Source organism: Anopheles merus, chromosome 2R (assembly GCF_017562075.2).
Source record: "Anopheles merus strain MAF chromosome 2R, AmerM5.1, whole genome shotgun sequence".
Lineage (NCBI taxonomy): Eukaryota > Metazoa > Arthropoda > Insecta > Diptera > Culicidae > Anopheles > Anopheles merus.
This window is the reverse complement of record NC_054082.1, coordinates 23,024,409-23,051,905: the sequence shown is the minus strand read 5'-3', so window position 1 is coordinate 23,051,905 and position 27,497 is coordinate 23,024,409. Positions and strand designations below refer to the sequence as shown.

Here is a 27,497-nt window from a genome sequence, read left to right as displayed (position 1 = left end):
AGCAGCAACCGTCCAACAAAGCTGGCTCACACACACACACACACACACACATACACACCGCCACTACCCATTCGAAGAAACAGAAGCCGAAGGACTTTTGAAGGATCTGTGCAATTTTCCGTCGGATTCACGCCTCGTGACGCAATTTCAAAACGGCACGCGAGGCAAGTCGGTGCAAAGCGATGCGCGGCACTTGGCGAGCTTTCACGCCACAGCTTCTTTTGCGTTAGCCGTTTGTTGTGGTGGAGGGCCGGCAAGGCAGAGTAGTGGCACTGGGCACCGCAGTTGCATTGCAAGTGAAGACCTTCGCACCTTCGCCTTCTGCCCCAACGCACGACGATCGTCTGTTTGCTAGCTATTGTACTGTATGACACGGAATGGGAGGGATAGAGAAAGCGAGCAGGAGAATGAGTGCTTTTGAGCGTGTTTTAATTATTAATCCACCGGCCCTTTTGCTTACGCCACTGAATTGCTGATTGAATTTATGAATCATTTAAGCGACGCGCGGGGGTTACGTGATTCACTGTCCTGTTCCCCGGGGGAAGTGCAGTGTACGAGTGGAGAGCACTTTTGTTGCGAGTTGTTGTTTTAAAAATAAACTGCTTACGGGTCCAATGGAGATCGATATAAAAAGGACTATGGCATTGTTTAACCTAAACGAGCATGTAAAATATAATATTGAAAGAGCGTACAAAGAAAGTTTGTTGATTTTTTGTTTATCTTTAATTGTAAAGGGCAAGATAAAAAACATGTAGATAGTTTCTGTGTTATTCTCTTGAACTAAATAAATAATTATTCATTAAAGAAACTCATGTTCTTTTAGTTAAATTTTAACATTTAGTTCATTGAACTGGATCCATTACATCGACGCTTATCCGGTTCGAAGGACTAAATTTAATTCGCTTCAATTATCATGTTATAGTTTTGTCTCAACAAGTTTGACATCGTTTAAAACCTTTCGACTGAAATCAGCTCACAACATCCCCTCACAGCAAAAAATACCAGAAACAGGTCATTTCACATGTTCGTTAACCGTGCGGTCGCCACCGTGCTATAACATACAGGTGACGCTCAGTAATTGCACAAGTTGCGAGATGCGTGAGAAATCCGAACAAAAAAGATAAAGCACAAATGCAACTGCAGCGCCATAATCGAATGTCACGTGTCAGTGAAATGGATTATCCGGCTCGGAATGCCGAGCGTCCGAGCGTGAACGATTGCTGAAGGGTGGAAGGGCAAGGCAAGAGTACCATACGCTGCACCGACCGAGTGTAACCGGAGACGGTGTGAAGCGGTGTGCTGCCACCTGATAAGATAAAACCTTCCAATGCAGCAATAAAAAATAATAATAATACAAAACAAACGACAACACTCGGTAGTAGCAGCAGCAGCTGGCCAACAATAGAATGCAATGATTGTCAGCGGGATACGCTCAGCCTCTCTGTTGTTTCAGCGTCAGGCTAGCGATGGCGTGCAGTGGGCGTTAGCGTATAGCGGATCAAATGCCGGCCGGGGGATCTGTTTGGTTTTCATTTTCAATGGCCGCTGCTTTGTTCGGTGTGGTTTCCATTTAACACTCTCCTGTGTCTCTCTGCGTGCAGGAGCTTTTAGCATGAATTTAAAAGTGTAGTAAAATAATTGAATAGAAAAAAAAAGCTAAATCATCTTCACACCAGCAAAACAAAGAATGGTAGCTTCTTGTCGCATTGGATGGTAAATGATGTGTCATTTGATATTCATTGTTAATTGTATTGAGGCCCCGTACCTTTAGGCTGGGTTGAAGAGTACCGCGCGTTTGGTGTTACACCAGCCAGCTGGCACCTATTGTTGGCCAATTGTTGTGCGTGTGTACGCAATCATCATTAGGTTATGGATAGGGTAGCGCTAAATTTTGCCCTTCGTTGGGCGCTTCACCACCATACACCGACGGTGTCTTGGCCCACCGTAAACGTAACGGATTTACCTCCTGATTCGTTGTGTAGTTAATTGTATTGTGTAGCACAAATTGAAACCGAGCCCTGTCAGACTCGTCCGTACCACCGGTGCTGGTTGGACTCTGCCACGGAACTTACACTGGGTTGGGGAAAAACAACAAACCAATGGTATGGAAGAAACACACAAAACCGCTCGGTAAAGCTTTTCTTTCTACACCGCCGGGCAGAACTATCATCATCTTTGCGGCCGCATTTACGTCAAACTAAAGGCAGAGCATGCTCATGCCCGGTGCGCCCAGGATGACTGGCGCAATGTGTTGCTTTGTTGTGTGGGTTTGTTTCTTCGCCCAGGCTGAACCTTATTCCACGGGGCAGGAGCGCTTTACGAGCTAGAAACCATTCCATTCAAGTGTTAGGGATATTGCACTAGAGGCGTGTGAGTTGGCGAGCGTTGCGAAGCTGAATCGATCACACGTTCTCACACGCAACCCTTCAGTGGGGGAGCATCCAATCATCCCGGTACTTTCCAGTTTTGCTTTCGCTTTGTCTTATCTTTAGGGATAAGTTCGGGTCACGTACACTGGAAACAGTGCGGTTTGTGTTGACCTGACCCTTTAATCCTTGCGTTTGGCCATTATGTTCAATGCATTTTGTACCTCTTTTGGGGCCGTTGATGTCAATGTCGGTACACGGTTACATCGTTTGCGATATTTGTTTTGCTCTTCACTATTTGAAACGCATTTCGCTTCTAAGTTTACTTTACGTCGCTTAGCTTAACTTGATGTTCTCAATTGAAACAGAAGTGCACGGGCAATAGCCATCCACAAAGGAACACAACTGAATCCAAAATAAGCTCAACGTCAAAGTGGGCGAAATAAATAAAAGATCTTACACCCTCTAGTCGACGGGAAAAATTAAACGCTCCTGGGCAGGATTTTTGTGTAAAGGGCACACGTTTCCTGTGGCAAAGGCGTCCCTGTTGGTCGTTGAAATCAAAGTCCGAACGCGCAATAGTCACTTCTCGGTAATGTGTTTTCGGTTGACTGGCTCCCCGGAAAAAAGGCACCCGTTTGCGTACGCATACATTACGGCAGGGTCGGTAGGGTTCGAGTTCGGCTGCTCGATGGCTGCTCGAAGGAGCCGTGACGTTCGGTGTAGTCGTAACAATTGACACGAGCAGCACTGGGCGCCAGAGTTGCCGCATCGAACCACGCAAAGACCTTTACCCTTGCGAAGTGCGAAGCGTCGAGCGTGATTTGTGTTGTCCACTATCTTGTTATTGCGGGAAATTAAGATGTCTCAAAGATGTCGGAAGATTGATCGCACCCAGTAGTGGGCTGCGTTGAAACCGGGCTAGAGGGTGAAACTTTCGTGTTTTGAACAGTGAACAGGAAATGGTGCCGCGCCGACACCGAATGTGCTACAGACAGTTTGGTGGAAGTACGAAAATATATCGCCCCTTGCGTTTGCTCCGCTGCATGTGTAGTGTATGCTTCTGGGAATGTAATAAAATTTCTGCTTGTCGGGCGGAAATTGAACATCAGCCAGCCATCTGATGTACTAGCCTCTGTTCCCCCCCCCCTCCTGCCATTTGATGAGTTATTTCATGCGCACTAAGGCATTAGAAAATCAATCGATAGAGATGGCAGAAAAGCAGCGATAATAATGTGATTGCTTCTATTTACACACAAACGCTAAGGCTTCGCTTACGCCCAGCCTGTTTCGTTTGCATTACGGATCACATTGCAAAATGGTCTGTACACAGAATCTGCCATTACTATCAGTCGCAAGCCGGGCAAACTCGATACGCTGGCTGTAATTTTATCAGCTCTGATTTCACTGAAATCAGTACAAACGTGCCGTTGTTCGCAATATCGTCATCCTTTCAAGCGTGGCAGTGCTGCATGCTGCTCGTACCTCCCGTCGCTCGCCATTCCTGGTAGTGCTGGTTGGCTTCTATCTGTGATTGGAAAGGGGTTATATTTTCTCTCCAAAAAATCAAACCATCGACGCGAGTGTACAAACAAAGCAAAGAATGCATTGGTTTGTTGTTTTTTTTAAATCGATTTCTCGCTTTTTGCGCGTTTGCAGAACCGCGGATAAAGTTGCAAACTAAAATGGAAACCATTTTGATCAACAGCATCCGTTGCTTGTTTAGTCGCTTATTGCCACTGCTGCTGCTGCTGCTCGACGTTTCAACCGAAACTTTTCCGTTCCATTCAATAAGACATCCCAAAAATATGATAATTTAATTAACGCTCGCGTCAAATGGCTACGATTTCAAAAACTACAGCCCAAGCTTCCTTTCTCCCACTGTCGGCCGAAGTAAGTGTGCTACTTTTCAGTGTGCAACTTTTAGGAGTAATTTTCCTGCCTGCTTTCCCCGCTCCGGTCGCGAGAACCGAGAAGGCGACAGCAGTGTTCCTTCTTGGAAAAGTTCATCCTTAGAGTGTGCCCGCACCGCTGTCGCCATCTGTCGAAATATGATGCGCGAAAGTTGGGCATTCCCCGCGACAAGGGGATTGACTATTTTTGTGCCACACAGCTTTTCGCTCTGTCCTACCGCTTGCCCACGGCATCCCCATACGGTTGGCCGTTCCGAAAAGGTCAGTCGCTTATATTTACCAAATTGCTTTCTAATTCAGCGCCAGATTATTTCCCAATCGTGCTTGATTGTGTTTAAATTTGTTTGCCCACCAGCACCACCAGCGGGCACCGTGCACACGCCGTGCGATGCGCTTTGATTTTTTAGCCGTTCGTTTCGAAGCTCAGATTGCCCGCGTTTTCCTTTTTACCAAGGTACATTTGGAGTGGTTTTTTACGGCTCTTTTATTTGGACTTTCTCGGGATTGGGTTTCATTTTTGGCACCACTCTCAGAACACTCGTTGCAGAACAAATCGCGCCCTACTTGCGCTACCAAGGGAAGCGAACAGGCATGTCACACAAGACACTGAGACACTGAAGGTAGACTTGCCTTCGTACGGCAGGATGGCATTTCTGCAATCATCAACATGTCTCACACTCACCGAGCATCGTTGCATAAAAAAAAGAAACGTTGCGTTCGCTAACCGACACTGTCACACCTATCGAATGGAAACGCATAAATAAACGAATGGACAAGGGAGTGTGACAAGAAAAATGTGTCCCGTGCAGAACACGGCCATACTGTGCAAAATGGCTCGACAAGAGCAACATCATGGCCACGGTTATGCAATCACTGTTGTCGCCTTGTGGATGGGATCCCCGTCCCATCCTTCCCTGTTCTGAGGCCCGCCCGTGTACGGGAGAACATGTTCTACGTCCTTTGCCGTTGGAAAAAAACAAACAACACGACCAAACCCACTTGATTGGTGAGCTGCTTTCGACACTGATGATACTGCTCCACTGGCGTGCCGGTTTTTTGCCCACTCCCATACCGTTAAGGCATCGGTACCGGGCCATCCTTCTGCAGGCGCATATCACATTCATCGGATCGTACTGGTGCTGGTCGGCAGCACATTTAAGCCATTACAGTTGGGTTGCGATATTCTTTCCTTTCCATTTTTCCCACCGCTTCCTGTTGACTAGCAGGAGGAGGGTTTTGTTCTCCCCCCGCCGCAACGTGATCCCCTAGTCATGGCACCGTGATAATACCAGCACCGTCATCATCATCATCATCATCATCATCATCATCATCACCAACGCCGTGGCGCAGTGCCCACCGAAGCCCTGTCGACGTTCTCGATATCGAGCCTTGTGTGTTTCTTGTTCGGGGTCAAAGTTATGCTGGCCCCTCGGTACCCCGGGAAAGGGGAGGAAATTAATCAAAAATCGATCAACATCATGTTTATCTCGTAGCCGTCCCACCGTTGCGATGGAAGCCGAAACGTTTCGTTGCACTGGCGAAAAAGAATAGCAGTAGTGGTTCGTGTGCACTGCTAACAAGTACTTAGCAGCAGCACAACACGCCCCCGCCCTCCGGTAGGTGTAGCGGGACCCTGTGCGAAGGGAGTTTGTTTCCGAAAAACAAGCAAGCATTTTGCTATCGAATGGCGCTGAGCCGCATCCGATTGGACGGGTGTGTGAAGTGTTTGCCTGTTGTTTTCCCGAAGCGCAAGTGCAAGTGATCCAGCCGGAGTGCAAGTGATACAAAGCGTATTTTAATTAACGACATGTTTCGCCAGAACACTCGAACAAACAACCGATGCGTAATGGTGTTACCCTTTTTACAAGCACCACTTGCGCCAGTGGTTTGGTTTTGTGAAAGTGAAAGGTTTTTGGGGATGTATAATATTTTGCCTCCGTTTGGTAGAAAAGTGGATGAGTTTTTGTCATTCTTAAAATTGAATTTCCCTCTGGCTTTTGGCTCGTTTGGGCAAATTAAATTGAGAAAGGTGTTGTGAAGAGCTGAAAAAAATCATTCAATTTTCTTTCCATCAAAACGCCAAAATTTCGGCAAACAGCATCGGTATCGTTTCTGCCCCCTTTCATCTAGAACGCGCGCCGCTTCACACCTGCTGTTATGGTTTGCTTCAGCTCATCGGTTCAACACCGTTCAAAGGGACCGTAATTATTTTGTTAAACTGCACATTCCCAAACGTGCGCCGTGTTCGTGGGGTTATTGCTTCCGCTTTGCGCGGGGGAGGTTGGCGAGGAAACCGAACCGAAGGCGAGAAACCAGAACCAGAAGGGAGAACCGATAGAAAAGAAGAACGGAAAACACTTTGAAGTTAAATATCCGATCGGATCGGACCAGATAGTGAATTTTTATGTACCCTTTTGACAGTTTCGTTTTAATTTAAAGAAAGAGAAAAAGGAAAACTCATCCCAAACACCCATACACACAAACACACACACGTAGAAGATACCAAAAACGCACCTCGCTTCCGGCTCTCCTTTCGATCGGCACCTTTTTCATTATCAGCAGCCCGGACGATGGAATCTTTTCAGTTAACGCCGGCAGCCCGTGCTGCTGATGCTGCCATTTAGAGACGTTCCTTTGCCTGGTTGGCACACGAAGGTGGTGTGCACGGTGTCGAAAGTCCGGACTTCCGGGCGGCACCGATCGACGCTCAGGTGCAGGGGGTGTTGCGTATTGGTAGCAGAAGAAATGCCGAAAGCTCCCTCTGTCGGTGATAATTTTCAATCTGTTTTTCCACCTGGACTGCGGCCACCGAACCGCATCCTTCACCAAACCTCAGCCTCGTTTCACTCCGTCCCTCCTTCGCCGGTTTGCTACGAAAGCAAAGCAACATGGTCAGCAACGCTAAACAAAAAAGCACACACACACAGTGAAGCAACCCCATCGCCTTCCGTGCAAAAGCTTTACCCCTCTGCCAGATTTAAACACCTTCGACTTTGCTCTCACCGGAAGAAGCGGTAGAGGACCCTCTCGGGAAGGGGGTTAAGCAGGGTCAAACAGGGAAGAGTGAAAATCTTCTCTCTTAAGGCACAAGCAGCGCCCCACTGCGCTCCCCCAAAAAAAGAGAGGCATCCTGCCGAAGGACGCAGAAAACGTATCCCAAGAATTGCCGCCGGTCAATCTAGCGTGGTTTTAGGTGTACCCTGGCAAACCGGAGGTTCTTTTTCGCCAGGGTCCTTCAAGAGAAAGGTGCCACAATTTGTTGCTGGACATCAAACGGGACAGTGCAAGCTACGGGGCCACGGGCCATGGGAACGGGACAGTAAACGGACTGTTTGTTTTCTTCTGTTGCGGCCTTCGCTAGTGATTCGTCCTTCTAGGCGTTCGCCCCTTCCCGGTAGTCGAAGGGTCTGGTCGGCTTGTGAAGGTGTAAAATATCCAGCCCGGGTCGCCGTTTTCTCTCTATCTCGCTTTTTGTATCGTTTGAAGATTCCGCAAATCTTCATAGCGACAAACGGTGCTTAACTATTTGAAGCAATATCAAATAAACGCAGTCGTCCGCAGTTCTCGGGATCACTATCGGGATCGATTTTCCATTGAAAGGTGCGCCGCGGATCGGGTTCGACCAGATTCGATCACTCTGGTGGGTCTAATGAAGTATTGGCTTTCAGGGAAGAGATACTGGCGTCAAAGGGGACTACGGTAATGGATAAAATGCCTGATGAAGAACCAAGACCACTTGGCGGTGGGGAAAACGATTAAAGTAACATCACTCGCTTGGGTGTTCACATTCATCTTCGCGGTAGGGTAGAAATGTTCTTGGAACTTGGAAGCTTAAACCATTCACACTCACTCGAAGCAAGTGAATGAACCTTTACCTTCTTTTTTTTTTGTTTGATCGAATCGAGTGCTTGCCCACCGAGAAATCAATCACTTTGCCCGGGGGTGCCTTGCTGTGGTTTGCTGTACCGAGGGTGGAATTAAACAATTTCCCCCTATCTCCGGTCGGTGCCAACAACGCACCATGCGGCGTATGAGTCACCCGGTTGAAAGCTTCACCGGCAGCTGTATTTGCACCGAAATTCATTTTTGATAGATAAATGTTTGCACGAAGCAAAGTCACCCCAAAAACTTGTCCAACATCGGCCCCAACATCTCGAACGCCGGACGCAGAAGAGTTTAGTGAAGGACACAGCCGGGCAAATTCACCCGTCCCCTAGGGTCTGCTGCTGCTGCTGCTGCTTAAACATTATCATATCTGTCAACTAAAGAGGCCCGGGTTAATATCAAACGAAGTATTGGACAAACGCAAACAAACTGTGCGTCTTCACAGTTCTCTCCCCGTTGTCCGTCCGGCTCCGTACTGGAAGGTTTTGCATTTCGCCAACCCTCGACCCGGACAGCCATTACACTTCGTCCCACGGGGTTCGGTGCCCAGCGTTCGGTTTTGCCATTTTAGTCATGCGTCAAAAGTGGACGGTGGAAAAGTACCTGCTCTAGCACCGCGTAGCACCAGACCGGGCCACTGACTGAGCACCGCCATCTTCTGGGAAGGATAATAATTTGCTGCCTCACCCGTAGGCAAGCTCCAGACACACTTCTGCACGGTGGGCGTTTGAATACCAAGACGTTGGGTGTAAAACGCGCTTTACATACCTACTTCCAGTAGAGGCATGTTATGGAAAATAACAGCAAAAGTGAATCTTTTTACGACGAAGGAGCTACCGGTCAAACGACTGGAAAGACCTGCATTGGATTATCTATCTTCGGTGGAATTAAAGTGACACGTGCATGCTGTCAATGTATTGACGCGTTAAAAAGCGAAACAAAAATTTACACTTTTACATCATCAAACCAGTCCACCAGGCGCCCAATCATATCGGTTTATCGTGCGCTTGTTGGAGCGATTTTATCCCCGGCAGCACCAAACGGTAGCCAATTTATCATCATCGCTCTAAATCCATTTGCGTTCACCGTTAGCAATGTCGCTCCAATCAAGCTTGACAGATCTGTCAGAGGCTTTCCTGGCGTTCACGAGGCACACACAACAATCGAACTGTTTTACATTCTTCTGCAAAAAAAAGAAGAGAAACCCCGTACGTCATCTGTCATTCAGGCGGATGTGTCTGCCATTTCGACCAGCAGCCACCCCAACCGTGCCCAGCAGGATATTCTAAGCCCGTGATGATGGAGTAGGAAATGGCACGAAGCAAAAACGGGAGAGAGAGAATCTTGCCGATTTGCACGAAACACGACAGCCGTCGGGAAACTGTAAAATCGTCGCCGGAGTAACGTCGCACTATACCACTCCTCTCCGTCCAAACATGCAAAACGACACGTTGTAACTGGACAGGAGCTACCCAGCATGGGACGCTTTCTTGGGCCGCAAAAACGGGTTCTCCTCCAACAAGTCAGCCCACAACGGCGGCGGCGGCGACGGCACAGCGTGAGCACTTGCCACGAGGTTTTGCACGGCTTGCCGCGCATGATACGGCAGAAACCCGGCGGTTACCGACCGAGAATGGGATGACTTTGGATAAATATTGTCCCGAAACACCGAAAGACTTCAATATCCGTGAACGGTGCGCGCGCGCGTGTGGCGTTTTGTTTGCATGTTTTAATTTATGTTGTGCCGTATCACTTTCACCACGCAAAACTGGTCGTCGCTCTGAAATAGCCTACGATGGGAAGGAGAGTGAGTGAGGGTGCGATGGTGGTGGTGGGTTAACATGTGTTTTCTTGTCTGGTTAAGTCTATTGTTTGTCTAGGCTCATGCTGTGCAAACCACGCTCACACTCACACGCATGCATCACACACGGGTTGGGAGGAGCAGAAGCCTTATCACTTCCCGGAGTGAACGTTTGGGCTTCTCTGGCAGAACACGGGCAGAACTCACATACACCACAGACGGCATAGAAAAGCATAGGTTCCCGGGAGACAGCCCAAGACACACACCATTAGTGATGGGTAAAGTTGGCACAAATCCGGAGTTGACACTGATCCAACTCCAAACATTTTGGAATCGTCTCCGCCAGGTAAGTTCGCCCGGAGTTGTTCAGAGTAGGAGTCGTCCTGAGTCAACCGGAGTCGTTTGAAGTAGGTGTCGCCCAGTGTCGTCCAGAGTCATCCGGAGTCGGCCAGAGTCTTCTGTAGCTATTTGAAAATGTCCAGAGTCGGAGTTGTCCGTAGTCGACTATGACTTTGCACGACTCGAGACGACTCTGGACGACTCCACCCGACTCTGGGCGAATACAATTTCTGGCGGAGCTAGTGACTACCACTTTCCCGGAATCATAAACGGACTAACAATAGCCGGGGTCGCATCGAAGTCGTGGGTGCGCTCCAGAGAGCACATCACTACGCACAATCTTCACGCAGTCACTCTGAAAATGCACACTGGTGTACGGCAGGCGAACGTTAATTTATGACACTGACTTTTGGGGTTGGAAATGGTTTATTTTCTTAGGTGCTAGGAGGCACCCGCTGATAGGATGGGCTTTTCCCGCGTACTGCAGTATGAGTATGATGAATGTTCTCCCTCCAAGGCAAACGGTTATAATTTAGTCAAGTCAACAAACGGTAGAAGAGTATAGCGGAAGTGTTTGCCGGTTCTAAAAATGGAAAATCACCAACAGTGCATTAAACATTGTTGAGAACGGTGGCAAAGGCTTTAAAGGCACTGCACAACGACCGACTCGCGGCCTATCGATATTAAATGTATGATAATTTTAATTTTCTAAATGAAATCACATCGTTGTCAACAAGAATGTGGTCAACACGTTTTGCGGAGGTAGAGCACATTTTTTCCACACTTGAAAAACCCGTGTTGATGATGTCATTTCCGGAAAAAATCCTATTGAAATAAGTTGAATCCATTTTAAAGTCACATAACTTCGTGAACTGTTTTTTTCTATTCATTTTGCTAGGGACTTTGCGCCTCCGTAAACAGAGAATCACAACTACCCCCAAGGAACGCTGGTACTCAGAATGCGTAAAATAAAGGGCAACTCTTGTAAAACTGTAACTTCCTGGAAATTGCAAAAATTGTTTTGTGTTGGTGGTGTTTAAGATCCGAGAAGTAGACTCATCGCCAGCAATGCGTTGTGGTTTTTCTCAACGAAGTGAAACCTGTAAACAGAACAAAGCTCACGCACATTAAAAAAAGAAAAGAATGAAGTGGTTGAATCATGCTTATCAAAATATTGCTGTCAAACAGGCACAGCCAATACCGGTTATGCCGGTTATGCTTTAAAACAACATAATTTTTCAAACTCTCACCGCAAGACGCGTCATTAAATTTCTTTGAAATCGTTATTATTTTCTAGCTCCAGACTATTTAAATATCGATTGGGCAGCAAGAGAGAATTTCTCTTTCTCTCTCTCTCTCTCTCTCTCTCTCTCTCTCGCTTCGCAAAACTCGATAAGGATTGCCAGCTTGAGACCTGTTGTGGACAGGTAGCCAAGGTGGCAAAACATCCCTTCCGCACGTAACCTCATCCAGACCCATTCCAGTCCTTGATCGGTCGCAAGATTAGTTCGCACTTCAGTTCGCGGTCCGATGTTCCAATTACTGCCGAATATTAATTAACACTTGCCGTACCGGGCCGTTTGATCCGCTCAGCCCGAGCCGCCCCGGGGGCATCCGCAGCATCTTCAAAGCGGACGATGTTTGCAACCTAACAGGCTCGCAACCGTACCGACGGGGAGTTGGCACGCGGCAGGTGTCGTCCTTGACGTGGTGGAGTGATTTTTACTTCACAAAACATCACACCGTCAGCGAAAAGCCGCGTCCCCCGAACAGGACAGGCGGGCAAAAACTGCAACATGGAGATCTTCGTTTGATCTTCGAGAGGCGTCGCCGCTGTTCGGGCCGTTTGGAAATAATTAAGAGCTTTTCAGAGTTCAGCAGAGTCTGCTAATTTCTGTACTGTACAGCCGTTGTGGGTTTGTTTGTTTTATCCAGAAAGCATAAAAAAGAAGAGGCAATGATTCTAATTATCGCATTACCTGTATTTGACTGTGGCTTGAAAGATTAATTTGAGAAGTAATTTAACAAACACACCACGTCAAAAGTCTTTAAGTGTTGCCCACTCTATACCGCGCGGCATCAATCAACCTTGAGGTAATCGTGCGGGCATGTGAACTCTTGACCTTGAAGCATCCTGTGTGGCATGAAGAGTTGGTTGGTGGTGGTACATCCACCAGGGGCACAGCATGGTCAAGATCTCCTCCAAACCCCGGTACACATAAATCAAGCGGAAAATCATTTCTGCTCGTTAATTTATGTGAAAACCACTACAACACACACCCACAAATACACTTACACGAGCTCGCTTGGATTACAGGGCGCGTTTAATGTGGTGTGCCGGAAAAAAGTGAACCAAACAAGCGAAAAACCCGCACACACACACATACTCGCTTACCGTTTGCTTTTATTGGTCAGTGAATCGTAAAAACAACATTGGCCACCTTGGGCCGAAGCTCGTGGCACACTCGGTGGTGGAGGTGGGGACGTTTTTGTTTTGTTTGGGCTTTTGGAGAACCTGTAAGGAAAGCAAAAGATTGCCCGGGGGCCGCTGTTGCTACACGCGGCGACCCAAACGTTGCTTCAGCATTTTGATGTTAAAATCGATACGAGGTGTTCAGCTTCGTTTTGGGCCGTTTTTTTCTGCTTCCTTTTACGCTCTGGCCAACACCAGTTGCTTGCTAGCGAGCGAAGGTTTGAGGCGTCACGTGTGTTGTGTATTTGTTCTCCACTCGTATGGCTACGCGTTGATTTGTTGCTGCATGAAGAGAACAATCGATCAGCAAACCATCATTTTAAACTATAATGTTTTTACTATAATTTGCTATTGGAAGTGTTACACAATTAAATCAACATCGCTAGCGTAAACGATTTACCACTGCGTTGTTGTGCAATCGGTTTTGCATTCCCGAAACCGACCGAGCTTCATTTTAATCACACCGAACGCAACGGTTTGGAATTTCTGTTGCGTCATGATGGTTGGATGGTTTTGCCAATTCTCGGACCCATTTTGAGATAAAACATTAAACAAACCGGGGACCAAACTCCACCAGCTGCTAGCGGGTGGGGCCGCTTTGATGGCTTACTTTCGCAGCAACAGCAACAGCATGCCATCGCGATACGGTTTTTAAGTGCGATTGCAAAAGATCTCACTATCGATTACGCTATCATCGTCGGATAAAAGTTTCAACAAGTTTGCCTACACCCGGACACCACTTACGGGGCGGCAACGAACACGAGTACGCCTTCCTAACAAGGCCGGGCCCGCGTACCAAGGCGGCAGGCTTTTAATTAATTTTTCTCACCATTCGCCTGCCAACACGGCGGGCGGCAGCGGGCCACCGGGCACCCGGGAGGACGATAAAAATTGAAAACTAATTAAAATTTTACAACTCCTCCCAGCGGGGCCTCGCATCACTCGGAAGTTCGTGAAAAGAAGAAGAGAGGAAAACAAAAGTACTGTCCCCTGCTTGGTGGCGGGTGCTGGGGTGGTGTGAAAAGCGATTAGAAAACGAGTGACGTTCGTTTGCGTGTTGCCTAGTGGCGGAATGTCTCGGAAATTAGAGCCACACTTCTCAGCTAGCGAGCCGTTTGGTCGCAATTGTCGCCAGCTAAAGCGGAAAATGTCCTCCCGAGTCCACGGTCCGGCAATGAGGCTCTCCCTGTGCCGGACACTCACACCGCCCACCCTGTTCGCCCTGTTCGTTCTTAGCTGTAGTACTAATTTCTTCTCACTGCCCGGCGGCTTTGCAACCTGCGTCCCGGGCTGCCGGATGTCCTCCATCTCTGCGCTGAAGAAAACAATGGCCAAAGTTGAAACAATGGAGCGCGTAACGGCCAACTAGGCTAACTCCCGCGCACCCGGATGCAGCCAAGCACCGGTCAATTGTCTTTTCATGCTCACTGGCCGAAAGTTTTGTCGCCCGCCGAACGGCTGCACCACCACTCAGCACTTTTGCGCTCTCGGACTCGAAAAGTTGTGCTCCTTTTGCTGGGTGAGTTTGAAAAAAAAAAGTGTAGCAACAGGCACACAACCCACCATCCTGCCCTACCTCCCTGGGAAGGCTAGTTTTCGGATAAAATATGCAAAAGACACTCAACCGTCCTGCCGGTTCCGTGCGTCCTCGCGCTGAGTTACAATCAATAGAACATCCGCCTGGACAGTCTCGTAGCAGTCGTCGGTGCTGTTTTGAGAGTTGGAACTTTGGGCTTGAAGGCATCACATACCCCCCCCCCCCCACACACACACCCGCTCCCCCAAGGGGTATCGTTTCACGAGTCTCGAAAGTTGCGTCGCTGCCTTTCGATAACCGAACGACCAGCCCGGGCAGGGGGTCCCGTGCTTTGCTGCTGAATATTTTAACACACAACTCTCCTAGGAATAATTTAATTACGAAAACAAACACTCCTTCAGAATTAGCACCGTGTTGGGAAAATTTGCTTGTTTTTTTTTCGCTCGAAATAGGCGGAACGGTTCTCCTTTTTTCTCTTTCTTTTTGATCTTTTTTAACGTTTTTTTAGTGGTTGGCGGCTGTTTGTTTAGATCTGCTCGGTTGTGGTGTCCTATAGTTTTGCGGGGCAGTGTTTGCCCTGAGAAGCTTCTCCGGGCCACCGGGTTCATTCAGTTTTGCTGAAGTCGGATAAAAATCCAGCGAAAGACCCGAAAATCTTCTTCCACCGCCTTCTTCATGACTTTCCTGAGGTTTCTTTCAACTGTCCCAAAGGTGCATTTCATCGTACCTTTTTTTTGGCAAAGGTTCGGGGTGTGAGATTTTTTTTGTGTGTATCGGCACCGTTTTGCTGTGCTGTTTCATATTTTAATAACTTACTCAAACACAACGAACGTGCCGAAAGGGAAGGTTTGGTGTAGAAAAGAAAGCATAGAAAGCGACTGAAAAGCGTTTCAACCAACACCGATCAAAATCGGTGTATTTGATTTTAATTCAACTTTTAATAACTCTTGTGTGTAATGTTCTTTTTCTTCTTCTGTCCACTTCCTTAACCTACTTTTCTTGTCCATTGCGTGTGTTTCGTTTCAGGTAAGGGAAGACAGACTGGGGCGGGCGAACTGTCGGGCGAGCAAACACCATTATATGCCAGTTCAGCAAATCCAAAAGGTACTGCTGAGCTTGACGGTATCCGTTGCTGTGCTTGCTTGCTAAATGGTAGGCTTTTCTCCGGGATTAATGAAATGGAAGAAAAAGGTAAACGCGGCCCTGAAGTAGCTTTTCGTACATAGAATGTTTTAATGTTTCGGTCTGTTTCTGTTTTATGGCAGCAATTGCAAATGTTGAAGAACACAAATCCCAACAATCAGTATTTGTTTGTATTTTTTTAGCACTCTTCATCTAAAATGCTTGTGATGTTACGGTTTACGGTTTAATTTCAAACTGTTTTAAACCATTATTTGCATTCCCAGCACACTTTCACACACACACACACACACAAGCACAAACCTACGGAACAATCAAATTGCTTTGTGTCGCACAAAAGCGCACCAATCTAAAAAGCTCACGCCGTACCATTGAATGAGTGCGCAGTAGCAAGAAGCGGCAGCGTTCGCTTCCCATCTGTCCACACAGTTTTAGCACTTTGTTCGACAAAACATCAAACACACATTCCGATCCGCTTTATTGAACGAACGCAACCCCGGTTCGCTGCGACCCACCCAAAGGGCGAGCGTGCTTACAATCCTCCGAATGTAGGCGCGCGCTTTACGCTGAGCAATGCAGAAAATGCACCATGGGGCTGCGCGCACTGTCTAGCTGGAATGCGAAAATGAGAATCCGTTGCATGCGTTGAGGCAAGCGGACGCGCTTGTTGAGGGTGTGCCGGCACGGGGTGCGCGTTGCGGAATGCTCCCCAAACCTTCACGGCCATACGACGGAGCGTTGACCCAGCGCAACGCTATGGCTCCCCGTGGACACTGCGCCTGACAAATGCAGCAGTAGCAACTAGCAGTGCCGTTCCTGAGCTGTGACGCTCAAGTGCCGGGCCGGTAATTCGAGCGCCTTTTGTTGCTTGGCAGGGATATCTAACGCGCACGGGAACGCGCAAACACACACACGCACACCACTCCATCGCAAAGCATTAATCATTCCACTTTATCTATCCAATATTGTCACAACGTAATCAATTCATTTATGCAACACAAGCACGATAATGATAATGTGCAAGGCGATCTAATCTTATGCAAATGTAGCGCCGTGTACCGTGCGCACGCCAACATTACCTACTTCCGGGATACGCAAAAGGGGGTCGGGCGGGGGTTGTGTTTCGATCCATGATCATCGTCATTATCGAACAGTTCGTACAGCGTGTGCCGTTGTCGAGCGGTGCCATGAGTGTCATGGTGGAAGAATTCCCGTGTTGGTGATCCGGCTTTGTTTGGGATTTGGTTCGCTCGGCCCAAGGCGCTGCTGTAATAAGATCTGGTATTGTTTTAAGAGATTGGACTTTGATTAGGCAGATGTGGACAGTATGAGTCCTGCACCCGCTGCCAATCGATATGAAGAATATTTGCATAGTAAAGTTTGTTGCATGCCGTGTGGATGTTATCCTAAACGTGTGAAATGTGAAATTCGATTAAGAAGTTTGTAGTAGAAAATATAGCTCCAACTTGAATGAAACGTTTTCCACTTTCATACTTTTGCTCTTATCGTGGTCTATGAACTACTTAGAGCACAATCTTATGACGCATCATGATTTCGAGGGCAAGGCTCTGTTACAACTCACTACTCCTCTGTCAGATCGTACTATCAATCGTTATCAAAACTGCCATTTGTGCAGGAACAGATATTGCACACATTCCTTGCTTACATAACCCTATGCTCTGTGCACGGTGAACTGGCCAACTGCAGGCCAATGTGACTATTGATCGCCCGTTTTGAACGCCTTCCATCAGATAAACGCATATAATTGAATCAATAATTTATAAGCGCCACATTAATTCAGCATAGCGTGCGGCACGATTCCACTCCTCCATTTATGTATCTCCCTTGCCCTGCCCGTATTCGAGCTCGATCCCATACTCCGGCGGCATGAGGCGATACTGTAGGAGTGGAACACATTGTCTCGAAGGATCACTTGAAAAGATGGGCGATGGTACGTGGCACAATTGCTAAGGTCACGCACAGCCGGTATGCCCTGCAGAGCGCTGCGGTGCAGTGCCCCCGACAATGGCCTGAGTGGCACTCTCGCTCTTGCTCTGACTGGCCCGTTCTTGATGGCAGGGCTGTAAATACAGCCAGCCGGGTAGCAGGAGGATAAAAGCAACGCTCATTGTGCTACTACCCGCCCGGGTGTAACGTGACCAGTAATAGACAGACAAAGTGAGTGATAGTATCAACCTGTCGTTTTACGCTGACGTGCATCCGGTCTCTGCTCTGCTCTGTCTCCTCAACTCCTGTCTCCTCAAGCTACTGACTACTTCCGATATGTGTGTGTATGTCTGTAGGTGTGTCGGCCACTTTCCATGGCCGCCCGCTTTTCGTTCGGTTTCGTGCAGAATGCAACGAAAGATTATGTTTACGGACACACGGCTTTGTTTGCAAGGGCAGTCCGCTTCCGGTGGAGTCTTGCTTCGCCGGTACCAGGGAAGGAAAATTAGGTTAGTGTTGCTCCTTCATGCGTCCTCGCCCTACGGAATACGGACGGTGTGCGTTGGATGATTCATTTATAAAATAGATCTTACCTATTCGTGCCGGACACATGACGTGATAGCAATTGCATTAACCGTATTACGCATTGTTGCTGCAGCTCTCGATACGTGCAATCCAAAGTTGTCGGGTTCATCTGTGTGGGACACAGTGCGGTAAGGAGAAGTATGTTTTAGTGATGCTGTATTGCAAGATCTTTACGTTAGAAATTATATGAAAATAGCGAAAATATTTACGATGAAAGTGGAAATGAGTTCCATTTTGCAGTAGTTAGTTGTTTCGAGCTTACAGGGTTTACCTAGCCAATCCGGCATCGTCAAAGCGTTATCGGTCGCCGTAAATACTTTTTCGGGCGACGTAAACCCTCAATTGGGCACTGTCATTTCTATTCGGGCCTTGTGAAGTATGAATCGGGCAAAGTACAGAATGAATTGGGCCTACTTTATATTTTGTTGCTTTCTAGCTGTAAAACAATACTTTTTTGCGAGTAGTTTAACTGATATGTAAGAAAATTCACTATTGTTAAGTTTAATTACATAAAAAAATTATCAAATTCCTTTTTTAAAATTTTTGATTCAAGTACAGTGCAATTTTGATTTATTTATTTTTTTAAATATAATTTGTTTTGTGATTTAATTAGGTAAAAAATTTAAAATAATACATAATAAGTTAAACAACATGCAAAATACGTATTTTTAAACAAGTTGATGGATCAAACACACCGGAGTGACCGATTTGACACCTTCAAGAGTAGGACGCTTTCATTCTGTACTTTGCCCGATTCATACTTCACAAGGCTCGAATAGAAATGACAGTGCCCAATTGAGGGTTTACGTCGCCCGAAAAAGTATTTACGGCGACCGATAACGCTTTGACGATGCCGGATTGGCTGGGTAAACCCTGTATCAACGATAATAAAAAATATATGATTTTTTGGTTTATTGACATTATTTCGTTCTAAAAATCTTGAAAAAAGATAGTCAATACATCTTCAAAAAACTTCCAGACTAAATCCATGCTTGTCCAGACCTCTTTCACACTGCTGATTGAACACGTTGGGCCCTATCGCCATGGGCGCGACGCTAATTCCTCGCAAATAATAAACGATGGTAAATGTAAATTATGTGACATCGCATACACACAGCAAACTGGTTCCCCTCGGAGCCCGATGGCCGCGAAAGATGAAATTCCATTTTAATGCGGGTCTAAATGCTGCATGCTGCCAGGCAGTTCAACTGTGTAAAACATACACCCCGGGCGGGCGGTGGGCTTGAAAGGATACCAAGCCGGGGGGCCGGGTTCTGCGCAATCATAAAATACGAAGAGTGTTTGTGCCGGCTGCGAAACCGCAACACAACAAGCTTGGGGATTTGCTGGGGAAGCAATGAAAAAAGAAAGAAAAGAAAAAACATGTTCAGCATAAACAATACGAAGCTAGGGAGGGATTTCGGTGGCTTCGCCATATAGAAGATCAATGAAGTTTCAAGTTCATTGTACAGAATGTGTTACCTTCGTTGCCGTTGAACCGGATACAAAATGTATGAAGCAGTTTTGGGTGTGTTTTTAAAATAAAATATGCGCTCTGCAACCATGTATCCAATATCGAAGAGTATATTTCAACAACGACAAAAAAGAAGGAAAGAATAACACATAGGAAACCACCGAAAAGAAGTAGCAATGGCACGTGGTAAATGGTTATTACGGTCATAATTTGTCAGAATCGATCGTAGGAAACCAAAGAAATGTGTCGTTGTCGAATGGAAAACCAGACGGATTGAGGCTCAAATTACCTGCACGACACGTTACGAAATCAACACTAAGAGTACAAGGTTCCAAATTTTCATGAGTACTGGGAATCCTATACTTAAAAAACGGTAACAGGCAATGCGGCATGGTCTATCTTCTTGAATAAAAAATAAAGTGTCTACCATTGATATGGGTTTAATAATTAATGCTGTTTTGACAACTATCTTCAGCCAGGAGAAGAGAAATTGACTCGTATGGATTCAAGGTTTGGGAATATGTAAGTTAACTACGGTCAACAATAAACGAAGCACACTCTATTCCTGTAAAACAAAAATCATATTTGTCACTGAAAACAAACGAACGGGAATGTATAAAAGTAAGGTGGAAGATAAGTTGTTACCGAGCTCGTCCTTTAGGCCTTTAAGCAATTTTCAATAATCATTTTATTCAATCTAGTTCTACACATTAATGTATACAAACAGGAGACGTTTATTGAGAAATATGATCAAACTATTCAGGCAAAAGAAGTCTTCAGCTGTTTCAGCTATTGTTCACGTCATACAAAAATGTGCAATTCAGTTGCGAGCCCCTATAAGTTTATCGGTATGCGGTATAATCTCTCTGTAACATGACCGGTTTCTTTGCTTGTTTCAAAATATTCGGCATGATTTTAACAAGAACCTGTGCAGCGCATTTCTTCAATCGATTTAGCTTACAATCAGCCAAAAGGAAACTAAATTATTTTCAAGCAAACAACGAAGGATCACGAACGCCAACTCGAAGGACTAAATCCGGTACCTTGGGCACACGTTTCGATTCGATTCGCATGCAAACTAAAGTAGGAGGAAAGCAATTTCGGATTATCGCGTCGTAAGTTTTTCCAACTTTACCATCGACACACATACACACACATCATAGAACAGCCTCTTGTATGCATAGAATCAAATGCCGAAAAATGGCACTAACACACACGCATACGAGAAGATTGTGGTTTGGAAGCTTATAGACCCTGGACTTGTATCGAAATCGATAGTCGATTTCTGCTCAATGCTAGCGTTCTTCGTTCTACTTCCGCCTTGGATGTCCTCGGCAATAACAACAACCCCAGAAAAAAAAAACTATTTCCACCGGACGACACATCTTCACGAACGTGCACGACCGTTTTTTTTTCTTTGCTTACTGCTGTTGCTAAAGTTGAGCCGCTTATAATTCCGTACGCATACCTAACCCGTCGGACAGTCATATTCCGATCAAGAGAAGGAGAAAAAATAAGCAGCTCAGTCCGGATGGAGGAAAAACAATCCTTCCCGCCCTTGTTACGTTTCCGGGGGGTAATCGAATCGAGGCATCGGCTGTGGGTGTTAGCGTGTAAACATAGCGCTGTGAAGAATCATTTGCTTGCTTCTGGATGCGTGTGTGTGTCTTGTCCTGCCCACTGTGATGGCACCAGACCAGGCGGGGTCACTTCGTTTTGGCATCGTTTTGCATTTTTTCACCTCCACAACAGTCTGAAAATGAAAAATTGGATTAGATAGCATTAGGGTGCTTGTGCGGGCCGAGATAGGAAGCATTGAACGGTTTTTTTCTTGCTGCCGCCTCGATTTGCTTCGTGATTGGCCAGATTGGTCCTATAAGCCGGCATAATGCACACCTCATGCATGGGAAAATGAATAGTAAGTGTGTGTATGGTTGTGATTGCAATGGATGGGCACACTATCGGTCATAGAAAATGCAATGAAATTGACGGTTGAAACATTTATACGATGCAAATTGCATATGAAAGCATCCGGAAGATTCCATCATATTGATTGGGGGAAAAACGGGCGAAAATTCTTGGTAGAAAATAAACCCGAACAGCTTAAGATAATAATGATTCTACCTACAGTATAGCATTTCAGTGCCTCACTAGCCTTCGCTTTACCGTGTGTTCGCTTCCCGTCTAACTTTCCGCGCCGTTCGAGAATACTGAAATAAGGAACACAAGAGCGTAAACAAACTTGCCATGCCACTCTTCCGCTGGTTTGACAGAAAGTGCTGCCCTGTTCGATCCAGCATCGGTTTCCATTAACCGGCTCAAATCGTGCGCCCGCGGGTAGCATAACTTTCGGAAGCCTACACTCACACACCTGGGAAATCAATATGTTGGCTGTAAAATTTACTGCTAATGAGTTTCGGAAACAGCTCGCACTGGCAAAACGGCTGCCAATGGTTGTACAGCACAACTTCAGTGTGTTGTGTGTGTGTGTGTGTGTGTGAGTCTGTGTGGGAAAGCTATTGGGTTCTTATGGGAAACTTTTCTCCAAACGAACGAAATCGAACCGAACCGGCCCGGCGAGTTTTGCAGCCCCGTTCAAGGATCAATTTTCTTTCGCGTGAAATCTGAAAACCTCTCCGCTCGAATGGTTTACACGAGCATCATAACTTTAAACTTGTGTTTTGTGAGGTTGGTTGGAGAGGAAGAGAGAGAGAGAGAGAGTGGGCTGATAAAAGCGTTAAGCCCCAACGGTGTATTTGATGTTTTCGCTGTGAATGTTTTTAAAGCAGCAAATGAATTGTTGATTAAATTGGGATTTTTTACAACATTTATGCATTGAAATTAATGTGTAGTTATAGAATAATAATTACTATTGCTCTCAGACTTCATGACTTCATGTTTGATACATGAGCTCAGTGAGCTAAATGTGCTCTTGATGATGGTGTGGCTTTTCAACACATACGGTGCAACAGTTTCAGGTCAACCCTACAGGTAAGCTGTACCTAGCTCAATTACTTCAACTTCACACCGAAGCATCGTTACCGAAAAGTTTGAAATTGTAAGTGCACCACAGCCGTTTCGAACCGTTTCATAACCCTTCCCAGTTCTCGCATACAGCACGAAAATGTGTTTATGTTGTTGCGAGAAAAGGTTATGTGTAAAAGGCGTTACGGTATCAGACAGGTTGCTAGCACTTCGAGCGAGCCATATGTGCTAAAAGTAGAATCGATTAGTGGCGGTCTTCCCGGGCTCGTTGCACGCCATTAAATGACACGAACGAGCAACGCTAAAACGCCAACGAACTACTGGTCGCCTTGTTTACTGGCCGAGGCGAGGTGGTTTGCAGCGCGTCAGCAAGGGGGGTAAATAGTTACCGATCGTAACGCGAATGGGCTTCTTTGCAGGTAAAACTAGCGTTGCCATTTGGGTGATTAAAGTTGAAAATTGTTGCTACTTCCTTCAATTAGAATTAGAAAGCCTGGAGCACAAATGTGCTAGCGCTGTTTATTGAGAACCTACGAGAAGGTTGGCTAGCTTTAGCTTTCGCTAGCATGAATAACTTTTTAAATGCTACGCTGTTGGTGGTGTTTGAACGTTCGTAACGCTGCTTGAGGTAAAGGAGCCACTAACCAGGGCGGGAGTTGTAAGCCTGCACGCAAATTTTCATGTTTCGTGGCTGTGCAAAGTATTGGGCAGTAAATTGCTAGACGATGACGAAGACGAAACCCATACTTGCAAGCCGAAAGGGGTTAACGAAAAGCACATAAAACCATAACGTAAACTGTTCCGAATAACGCGACCGTGGTCGATTTGCGCGGTTGGTCACGGTTTATTCTTACAAGCTGTGGCGCAAACAGGCTCGCCATGGGCTTGTGGGTAATACAAGTCACCAAACTTTCGTCAGCCTAAAGTTTTAAAAGGAGAACAAACGTCCTATAGATTTTATAGCCTGCTAGAGTGGCGTATTTTTTTGTTTTTTGGAAGCCAACGGCCAAAAATCATACAATCGTCCGCTTTAGATACCCGAACCTTCGATCGAACCGAAACCCGTGCCCTGTGTCAGCAGGCAAACAAACGTTCGATTAAGTCCGGTTCAGCGTAGGAGGAGCAGCGAAAACAAACAAAGAAAATGAGACCCCATCGAAGGCGTCAGCGAAAAGCAAAAGCAGGTTTGACGTTGCAAACGAAAGAAATAATCGATTCGGCAGCAACTCAGCTCAACCGCAGCCGAGCAAAAAGGACGGCACATTACATTACCCCCAAAAGCCTCCTGCACAACGGTGTCACCGTTCATTTGGTAGAATTGGAACTCTTCCGCACACGTTTTGCAAAGAACGTTTACGTTTGCATTCCGATGTGTTGGGGGAAGAAAAATAAGCAAAACCTTTGCAAGGTAGGAAGGGATGTGAAAGACGAGCTGCCATGCCGGTGCATACGAGCGGATGAATTTTCAACATCGAACCGGATCACGTTCTGCTGCAGCTTGTGTGCTGCGTGAGAAGATGAAGTTTATCTAGGAGAATGGTTCTCACGTGTTTTGTTTTTTTGTTGGCCCCATGGGAAAAGAAGCGATGAGTGCAACGCGGAACTATTTCCTTCACACAACATCAGCAACGTTTGAAATGTAGGAGGCTTTACATTCATTTTTGCGAAATTAATTGAAATGTTCATACGGATTTTTCACATTTAAGGTTATTTTTCAACTCACAAAACAATACGTTTGTAACCAAGAGTTGAGGTACTTACTTACATGATCTCACAGCAAACTCTATTGTACTACAGCCACATGAAGCTTACATAGTTATTATAATAAGCCCTGCCAAGTTTCGGTATCAATGGCTGTACCCATTAACTCCGATGAATAATTTCTTGTATCTTTAGCAATCTTCTGGCAAAGTTGCAGAAGATGAGCTACGCGCAGAGGGTTCGTCTGCTTTTCCACTATCCTACCATGATCAAATGATTGAGGCAAATCTTGGCCGAGGATTGTAATTGTAATCAGCTTGAAATGAGAATAAATATTGTATTGCACGAATCGAGCGGCTTACCGTGCCTTAATTAGTCAATGCGGCAATGGTTGGCTGTGCCTTTTGCGAAACTCGTCCGTCCAAACCAATTCACTTCAATCTTGGTTGGATTATTGGGCGTTTGGGATAGGGGCTTTTTCTGCGTAAAGCTAATGATTTTGCTATTTCCCGCAAATAGGATAAAACATTGATTAGAAATGCCGTTGTAGATGAAATTGTTAGAGCCTGCTTGGAGGTGAAGTGTGCTTCGGAAACGATGAAGGATGTTAATGCAAGTTTAGATACAATTTATCCATCTTTATTTTCGCAACAAGCATTAGAAATTGGGCCACGAAAATGATCGACCATGTAAGGGGATTGGGTGTATTAACTGTTGAAAAATCGTACCAATTGCCTTCAAACCTGTACAATGTTGCAACCAAGGCGTTTTTTACAGGGAATCGTGGCTTTCGTCCGTCCGTTTAGGTCGGCAATTTTTGTCTTTAAACAATAACCGGGTGCAGCGACGCGCACACCTGTACATCTCACTGCCGACGGTGGAAAGAAACGGAACACATAGGTAATTGTTATTGTTTTGAGGTTTGAGAAACGGAAAACCAAACAAAAAACCGCCCTACATCCATTCCCCAGAAAGTGATGACGCTCGCAGCGAGGCAGCGAGGAAAGCGGCGGCCGTGGAACCCAAATCAATCAAAGCAAAAAGACTGCTGCTTTACCTCGATCGATCGAGCAAAATCGTCCGCCCGTTTTCGCCAATTGTGCTGACGGCAAACGATCGATCCCGGACGGCCGGGTTTAAATTACGGCTGCAATTGGTGACTGGCGGCTAGTTGAGTTTGTGGTTCGGTATCGATCTGCCGCACGTTTGTCGCAGCAGAATGAAGTTCGCCAAAGTGCTCGGTGTAGTGTGTGTGGTGGCGCTGGCTCTGGCCAATGCGGCACCGGTGGAAGTGCAAGAGAAAGAGTTGCGACCGGCGGAAGCTGTGGATGGGGCGGCGGCCCAGACCGATGAGGTGGTGGCCGTCGCGGCGGAGGTGACCCAGGACGCGGCCGTCGAGGAAGCGCTGGACCAGGGCAACCAAGTGAGCAGCTTCGCGCCGGAGGATGCGGCCGACGGTGAGGCGGACGAAGGTAGTGAGATGAGTGCTAGTTCCCGCGCCAAGCGTTCAGTTGCATGTACCGAACTCTTAGGCGATGATGGCGTGACGCGGACGGTTTGCGACCAGGACCAGGATGCGGAGAGCAGTGACAGTGCGGTGGCGTTCGAGCGATCGTACGGTGGGCACGGGGGCCATCACGGTGGTCACGAGTACGGGCATCACGAGGCGAAGGGGCACGGACACGGCCACGGAGGGCACATGGAGCACGGCGGGTATGGCGGCCATGGAGGAGACCACAAGGGCTACGGAGGCCACGAGCATAAGGGATACGGACATGGCGGAGGCCACAAGGAGCACAAGGGTTACGGAGGCCACGAGCAAAAGGGCTACGGACATGGAGGTGGCCACATGGAGCACAAGGGTTACGGAGGCCATGAGCATAAGGGATACGGACACGGTGGACACATGGAGCACAAGGGTTACGGAGGCCACGAGCATAAGGGATACGGACATGGTGGAGGTCACGAGCACAAGGGCTACGGAGGCCACGAGCATAAGGGATACGGGCATGGTGGACACATGGAGCACAAGGGTTACGGAGGCCACGAGCATAAGGGATACGGCCACGAGCATAAGGGCCATGGAGGCCACGAACATAAGGGATACGGTGGACACGAGCACAAGGGTTATGGAGGCCATGAGCATAAGGGATACGGACACGGAGGGCACATGGAACACAAGGGTTACGGAGGCCATGAACATAAGGGATACGGTGGACACGAACATAAGGGATACGGCGGTCATGAACACAAGGGCTACGGACATGGAGGTGGCCACGAGCACAAGGGATACGGACATGGAGGTGGCCACGAGCACAAGGCTTACGGACATGGCGGTCATATGGAGCACAAGGGATACGGTGGCCACGAACACAAGGCCTACGGTCATGAAGCGCACGGACATGGTGGCCACGGTGGCCACGGCGGATACGGCGGACACGGCGGACACGGCGGACACGGTGGACATGGTTACGGACACGAGGCCCACGGTGCCCACGGTGGGTACGAGCACAAGAAGATGCACTACCGGTCCGCCAGCTACACGGCACCCGCCGCGCATCACGAACCGGCCCACGGTGGGTACGGCGGTCATGCAGCCCCAGTGAAGTGCGGATCCAACCTGCTGGTCGGCTGTGCCCCGACCGTCGCGAAGGTTCCCTGCCAGCCAGTGCACGACCATGGCTACGGTGGACACCATGCTGCGTCGGAGCTGTCGTTCCGCTTTGCCGCGCCGGAGCCCGAGCCGAAGGAGGAGCAGAAGGAAGAATAAGTGATAGTTGCTTCCAATAAACTTACCGCAATGATAAATTTTAATTTTGATCGTCTCTTTCGTGTGTTTGAGAGGAGTAAAAAATGAGAAATTTTGGTGGAAATGAACGACCTTTGTTTGCTTGCACTCTGGATGATTGTGCTCGTTTTCTTTTCACCAAAAACATCGTACAAAATAAAAATATTGCGAATTGCACAATTAACTCTATTAAATCAACTAGGATTTTCTACTTCTAGCAAAAACAAAAAATCTATTGATAAGAAAATCTGAACATTTTAACACACACACACACTCTCACGCTTACACACACACACACACACACACACACACACACACACACACACACACACACACACACACACACACACACACACACACACACACACACACACACACACACACACACACACACACACACACACACTCACACACTCACACACACACACACTCACACACTCACACACTCACACACACACACACACACACACACACACACACACACACACACACACACACACATGGCTCTGGCTCTTTGGTTGGCAATCATCTGGCGCATAATATATTATCAAACTTTTCGGATC

The 27,497-nt window shown here is 47.1% G+C and overlaps 2 protein-coding genes across 7 annotated transcripts in view; both read left to right on the top strand.

Moving 5' to 3' along the window:
* Positions 1-27,497, top strand: part of LOC121588087 (nuclear pore complex protein DDB_G0274915-like) — a 194,640-nt gene that overhangs the window by 70,289 nt on the left and 96,854 nt on the right. The gene's annotated exons all lie outside the window — the stretch shown is intronic.
* LOC121590425 (glycine-rich cell wall structural protein 1.8-like) lies at positions 25,366-26,916 on the top strand. The gene has a single exon (XM_041910096.1). The coding sequence runs from the start codon at positions 25,366-25,368 to the stop codon at positions 26,914-26,916; it is 1,551 nt and encodes a 516-aa protein (XP_041766030.1).

Coding starts and splice junctions, on each gene's coding strand:
- LOC121590425 (XM_041910096.1), top strand. CDS start 25,366: ATGAAGTTCGCCAAAGTGCTCGGTGTAGTGTGTGTGGTGGCGCTGGCT.